This window comes from Rutilus rutilus (assembly GCF_951802725.1).
Source record: "Rutilus rutilus genome assembly, chromosome: 1".
NCBI classification, from domain to species: domain Eukaryota; kingdom Metazoa; phylum Chordata; class Actinopteri; order Cypriniformes; family Leuciscidae; genus Rutilus; species Rutilus rutilus.
This window is the reverse complement of record NC_140209.1, coordinates 27,015,773-27,022,983: the sequence shown is the minus strand read 5'-3', so window position 1 is coordinate 27,022,983 and position 7,211 is coordinate 27,015,773. Positions and strand designations below refer to the sequence as shown.

The following is a 7,211-nucleotide window of genomic DNA, read 5'->3' as shown; positions in this document are numbered from 1 at the left end:
TCATTACCTTTAACTCTGATTCAGAGCACTCTTTAGAGTGGGACCATATGTACTCTGAGCAAAGTTAAATTAACTCTGTGGATTTTGCTGTGTAATATTGTTTGGTCTGGGTCAAATAATAACCATTGGTCAAATAATGAGTGGTCTGGGCGTCTTTTTGACTTTGTTAAATGATTAACTTGTTGATCCCAAGCGGGAAAGAGTTTTAGAGACAAAGATCAAGGAAGCTATTTGTGAAGTGAGCTCAAAATGAGAGGTGCTGGAAAAGTCATCGGCTTCGTCTTTTGGTTATTTTCCTTCAATTCCGTGCGAGGTCAAGGCAAGTCATGTTGCAAGTTATTTTACTTTATTTCAGTGTCCTTTTTGTTAAGACTTTATTGACTAGCATAAATGTTATAAATACAGTATGCACTTCCCAAAACTTTTAACTGACCTTCTGTATTTTTAGAGAAAGTTTAGAGAGAGAGCACGTATTTCAGCATTTACTATACATTAGACAGTTATGTCTTCGAGGAAAAAAAAATTGTGCTTCTCAGCACATCTTTGAGAGAACATTACATATAAAAACATAGAACCAGTTGTAAAAGCTTCATACACTGATGGTGAAAAACTGAAATGCCTGACAGGTTACCCTTGTGGGAAAAATGCACTTTAGTATACTTTTATAAAGTGTACTTATTTCACAAATAATTTACTTTAAAGGAATACACAATTAAGTGTGAATTAAGTGTTGTTTTCGACTTAATGCATATTATATGTAATTGATTTCAAATTGGTCACAGATTAAGTTCATTGACAAGGCATATCTGTCTGTCTGTTAGGGCTGGGCGATTTAAATCGCGATATTGTTATGCGCATCTCATCAGTAATGCCGGTTCCTTGATTCCCAGCTAACAATTTAACGTTCTGGGAACGTTCTGTGAACGTTAGTTTTTGGTTCCCAGAACGTTCCCAAGAACGTTCCCTATTGGTTAGCCAGGAAAGTTTTCTTTACGTTAATAGAACGTTCCCTATAGGTTAGGGGAACGTTCCCGGAACGTTGCCGAAAGGTTCCCAGAACGTTCCCGCAAGGTTCTCGTAACGTTCCCGGAAGGTTAGGGGAACGTTGCCGAAAGGTTCCCAGAACGTTCCCGGAAGGTTCTCGGAACGTTCTCCTAACGTCTACACATCCTGATATGCCTGTACACAAATTATAGGTCTACAAACATATTCTACATTGTTTATTGTTCAAACACTTAAGAATCCTATGAATATATTATTACAATAAATTGAATTTACAGAAACTATCATTAATAAGTAAATCAATCAGTTTGTATTAAATAAATCAGCACACAATCCATGTTTTTGTTGATTCATTGTTTAATTTTCAACCTAAAATAAGTCATTAAAAACAGCATTAGCAAAATGTATTCAGGAACAGTCATTTACATTTAATATTTCAAACATGAAAATATTTCAATAAATAAAACTGCACAAACATTTTAATTAAAACTATCTTTTGCAAACTGTAGCCTATAACTTCGGCTAAAAAGTTGAAAAAGTATTTATTTATATACAATATACATGAATGTGCCAATCTTCACACCGCTCAAAACATTTAAACTCCCAACACCATCTGCAAATTTAACAATAAAATAAAAAGACAACGTGTTACATGGACACACAATCCCATGCCAAAATTCAAGCCCTGTAATGGCATTAATATTCATCTGGAGCAAATGAAAAGAGTGAGGTGGGATTGTGTGTCACAAGCTGTAGGAGATATGAGAGCACGAGCGCTGCTGGTATCGTGTATTTATTCAGATATTTCAGCATCAATGTGTATAGAAAAATTTATATATTTCAAAACACTACATTGCATTTATTTATATTGCACTATTTATTATTTCAGACTACAAATCAAAAAAGGAATGTTTTATATAGGGGTAAGGATACCCATTAAGCCTCTCTCTCTGAAGTCAAATAAAAAACAGAGAAAATAATATTTAAGTCTAGTGAACTCTGACCTGCGAATTCGCTCTACCTTTTATGTATAAGTCTCACCTCCAATGAAGAATTTGAAAACCTGTAACTGCTGTGTTGTTTATGAGAAAGAAAGTGAAAAAAGTTTGAAACTGCTATCATTTTTTTTTTTTTATCTCTGTGACTTTACACCTACAAATTCCACTGTCACAGGTGCTCAGTTTTGCTATAATGAAACCATCACAGAACATGGTAATAATCAGCCATCCATGCAAAAGCAAAGGTCGGTGTAGTTTACAGGTGCATCTGTCCAGGCCAACATCTGATGCCTTGATGCCTTTCGCTGGAACCTGAAATAAAAAAAATAGTACAGTTCAAAATCTATCATACATACATCTCATCTGGTATCACAAATTATCATTCCAGGTTCACTTTAAGAAATGCTCAATATTAGGGCTGCACGATATTGAAAAATTTAGAGTTTATTTAGAGATATCAGCCGTATGGTTTAGTGCATGCGCTAACGGCTCCAGGTTTGTATCTGGTAAATTACCCCACTAATAATGCCCAGAATGGTACCAAACTACTACAGTAGTACAAATAGGTTCTGTACTCATAAAACGAGGCATTGGAAAGTTTGTAAGTACATCAGGAGTTTATTTAAATAACACTTGCCTGACGGCGAATGCTACTGCTGATGTTGACGTCACTTTATGAGTACAGAACCTATTTGTACTACTCATTTTCCCCGACATAGAGCAGACCGGCACACAACAAAAACTGCTGTTCGGATGTTCCCTTTTCTGATATTTTAGCCTTCGTGACATTTTAATTAAAACAGAAATAAGAATTTTAGTGTAATTTTAGTGTAAAAAAATTAACAGTAAACTCAGAGAACACCTACCACTGCAGATGTGTACGGAAGTGAAAAGCGGAAATGCTTAGACCTCTTTCCGGTTCAACCGCTGGGCGCTCCGCATAACCCTATTGGGGGGATTTTGTAGAGGAGTGAACCTGCATAGAAAATTACAAAAGATAACAAGCATAGATAAATACAATAGAAGAAAAACACAGTTGAAATAAGCAGTGCATTATGTTTTTCAGTTAAATCTAACTTATCAGGTACAGAAATTGATTCATCAAAATGTAAAATAAGTCTTCAGTGTAAAAATAAGATAACTATAAAATTAATGTATCTTTGCTAAAGCTACAAGTCATTTTCTCTTTTGATGTTTGATCACCATTGGCGACACAAACAGCTGCGGGTACGTTAGGCTGCTGTCCCTTTAAGACGAATGCGCAGAACTAATATAAATGACACGCATCCGTTTTCTTTCTGTTTAAAACACAAGACAAGAGGAAACTCGCCATTTTGACTTCATTTTGCGTGCACGTGTCTGTAAAAAAAAAGTGAAAGAGAACTGAATTCGGCTAAACTCACCTTCTTCATCTACTGACTGTGGATGGCATCAAGGTCTTGTCCTGAAGAATACAGGGCCAAACAATAGGGATTTTTATCTCATCTGGTAACAAGAGCAAAGCCATAACTTTAAGAACTCTACTGATATATTTACCCCCTGATATTGCATTGGGGATATCAATTCAAACATTTTTAAAGGCTAAGAGTATGAGCCACAGCTGCCCAAGATATCAAGGGGTTGCAAATTAGTCATGGCTATAAACCAGTATGCATGGCATCTACTTTGTATTTTTTATAAAGCAATGTTCTATGCATTAGTCCCTGTCAAATAAACATTAAATAAATAAATCTGTGAAAAATAACTGCCTCAAGTTGTCGACCCCCTGAACCGCATTTAAAAGTACAAAGAATTTCAGTATTGATCAATAAAAAAAATACATAAATACCTTTGAGTTGGACAGTATGGTGTCAGTCTCATTGGCCAACATAATTCAAAACAGACCTAAAGAAATAAAATAAAATATAGTAATCATCAGGATATCATGTTATCATAATAGTTAAATGAATTATTATAACTATGACCATTATAATATTGTATTAGTCGCCTATTATTTAGCTGATTATTTAGCTTACAGGCTTCTCAAGGACAATCTCACTGAAAAAACTTGGGGTTAATGATTTTAAAATGTGAGACTTATTTCAAAAGCATAAATCTTACAGACCCCAAACCTTTGAACAGCAGTGCACTGCATGTTTGAGGTGGTTTTGCTTACTAGTCATATGGTTCATAGAGATTGTCTTGGACAGGGAGTGCAGCAGGCCATCACAGCATGATGATCTAGGAACATAACATGCTGTTTGTCACAGAGCCAAAAATATTACATGTGATATGTTTATTACAAGGAAGGAACCAAGCTAGAACAGAGGTGAAATGCATAAAAGATAAATATATACAAATCTTAAGATAATATATTGTGAAATAAATGCATATGGAATTATCATCATGATTAAACAATAACTCACCCCTTGTTGTAGAGTTTTATTTTTTCTCTCGCTATTCTGAAATCACATTTTAGCAATATTGGTAAGTGACGTCACTGATTAAGTTAACAATACAGCGCATTCTTTTAGGTTAGCCTAAATAAATTAGCTTACTTCCCATTGACAAATTACCAGCAAAACTATCAAAAACTGTTATCTACACTAAATATGTGTTTAAAAACCCAAACTTTCATAAATAAGACCTCAACTTAACGTAACTTAGGCCTAACATTGTCTTTTGAAAACGGTTAGCTAGCGTAGATGCTAACGGACTTTTTCAAAGACATAAAACCATTTTTTTAAAATAAATATTTAACAGAAGCGTGTCAATTACACGTAAGAAATGTGTCAGGGGCGTTTGTGTGTATTATTTGTGAGATTTTGTTGACTAAACTTACCTGAAAGCAGTGAAACCAACAGCAAGAGACGGGAGTTTTGTTGTTTGTCAGTTGTCGATGACGTTTCCATCTGCTCTCGCGCAGCGGCGGCGCACGTGCTCCAGTGATTGATCACGCGCATGCGCATTAAAACACTTCAAAGTCACGCAGCATTTAAATAAACATATAGAATTAAAATATATAACATAATTTAAAATATCATTAATAAAAAGTTATTGCGAATAGATCTGAACGTTGTTGGTTATCTTATAACCTTAGGGGACCGTACTAACGACGTTGTCAGTTGGTAATCTGCCTGTTAATAGTAATTAAGTGATATTAAAATAATAACCTGCAGAGAATGTTCTGGGAAGGTTCTCTTTAGGTTATAAAAATTAAACCTAAAAATAACCTACAGGGAACGTTCTGGGAAGGTTCTCTTTAGGTTATAAAAATTAAACCTAAAAATAACCTACAGGGAACGTTCTGGGAAGGTTCTCTTTAGGTTATAAAAAATAAACCTAAAAATAACCTACAGGGAACGTTCTGGGAAGGTTCTCTTTAGGTTATAAAAATAAAACCTAAAAATAACCTGCAGAGAACGTTCTGGGAAGGTTCTCTTTAGGTTATAAAAATTAAACCTAAAAATAACCTGCAGGGAACGTTCTGGGAAGGTTCTCTTTAGGTTATTAAATAACAACCTGCAGGGAACGTTCCCAGAACGTTCTCTTTAGGTTATAAATTTAGACCTAAAAATAAACCTACAGGGAACGTTCCCAGAACGTTCTTGTTTGGTTCCCAAAAAAATAACCAAATGGGAACCAAACGGGAACGTTAGGGGAACGTTCTGTGTTTGCTGGGTTAGTAGTAAATCGCCATCACCTGCTTTCAGATGAAGCGGCATTTACTACAAAGAGCCGTAGTTAACTGACAAGCTGAGCCAAATCACATCAATATCGCGGACGTATCGCCAGCGATATTTAATGCGATATGGCTCCGCTTGTCAGTTAACTACGGCTATTGTGCACAGCAAAACCTCCAGTGTTAAATTAACACCCCTGGGAGTGTATTGTCCACACTCAAGAGTGTTTACGTTAATGAGATAACTAAGTGATTAATTTAGTGATGATTGAGCATTATTGAAGACACCTGATGTTAACAAGTAGAATCGCTGAAGGAGAAAATCGCAAATTGTAAGTTACCATTATTGTGATGGGTAGTTGCTTTAGTTGGCCTCTGAGCCTTTCATGCGTATTTCATGCGATTTTGTTTGGTGGTTGTATCTGAGTTAAAACTGCCAGCTGAACAAAGAAAATAAAATGATCTTTGTTGGTTATATTATGACAATCATCATTAGAACTTGATCACTGAGATCATTAAGATCCTTTTTTCTGACTTCGATTTATGTGGTTGGTTACAGCTTAACTGTGAATCTGAATAAACGACCAGAATTTTTTATACAATATAAAGGATTTCTTAAAACTTGTTTAAAAAAAAAAAATCATTCTTTTAGGCACACACAGATGTCAAAATTCAGTCCATGCATCTAAACAATGGTGAGGAGCAGAATATTCAATGAGGAAAAGTAAATTACATAGACAATTCAGATCATAATTTATACCGCAATGCATGATGGGAGCCATTAATGAGTTGTGATTGGTGGCAGCCACTGCAACATGCTTTATTATTGTCACCATTGTTGAGATTCACAGGCTGATTATTGATGTCTGAACGTCTTTTTGATCAGAGCAATGTTTATTAAATATTTTGAATAATAAGTAAAGTACTGATAATCATAGGCTGAAGAATCACAAAATTGCTGCTAACAAGTTAAACCAAACTATCTTATTATGTTTCACTTTTCAGATCACAGCATGATTATGTCAAAACATAACCAACACTATAAGATAACATTTTACTTTGTTCATTTAACTGTTATAAATCAATAACAGCAGACAAACAACAGTAAATATTAAAGTAAACATATAATGGTCTAGAGCCCAACTTAAGCAAACTCCCATCACCTTAATGGTAACTTACAATTTGTGATTTTCTTCTTCAGTGATTCTGCTTGTTACCATAAGGTGTCTTCAATAATGCTCAATCATCACTAAATGAATCACTTAATTATCTCCTCAGCCCTAAATGCTGCTCCATCTGAAAGCAGGTGATGGTGATTTACTACTAAATCAAGGAACCGGCTTTACTGACGAGATGCGCATAACAATATCGCGATTTAAATCGCCCAGCCCTACTGTCTGTAACATTTAAACTAGGGATGGGCGACATATCGCATCACATTGTTATGCGCATCTCGTCAGTAAAGCCGGTTCCTTGATTAGTAGTAAATCGCCTTCACCTGCTTTCAGATGGAGCGGCATTTACTACAAAGAGCCGTAGTTAACTGACAA

General features: G+C 35.3%; 1 protein-coding gene and 1 long non-coding RNA gene across 8 annotated transcripts in view; one reads left to right on the top strand and one right to left on the bottom strand.

Annotated features, from left to right (window-relative positions):
* Window positions 1–229: 229 nt before the first annotated feature.
* The window catches only part of LOC311277225 (scavenger receptor cysteine-rich domain-containing group B protein-like), a 173,013-nt gene continuing 166,031 nt past the window's right edge, over window positions 230–7,211 (top strand). For all 7 annotated transcript variants that reach the window (XM_084387461.1, XM_084387460.1, XM_084387457.1 and 4 more), the window contains exon 1: window positions 230–319. In XM_084387461.1, the coding sequence (XP_084243587.1) occupies window positions 250–319 (70 nt within the window). In that variant the 5' untranslated portion in view covers window positions 230–249. The remainder of the gene's footprint in view (window positions 320–7,211) is intronic.
* On the bottom strand, window positions 1,353–4,279 carry LOC311275522. The gene is made up of 5 exons (XR_014624950.1): window positions 4,156–4,279; window positions 3,829–3,884; window positions 3,404–3,444; window positions 2,867–2,976; window positions 1,353–2,312 (listed from the first exon to the last, which is right to left on the bottom strand). It is a non-coding gene; the product is annotated as an uncharacterized lncRNA (long non-coding RNA).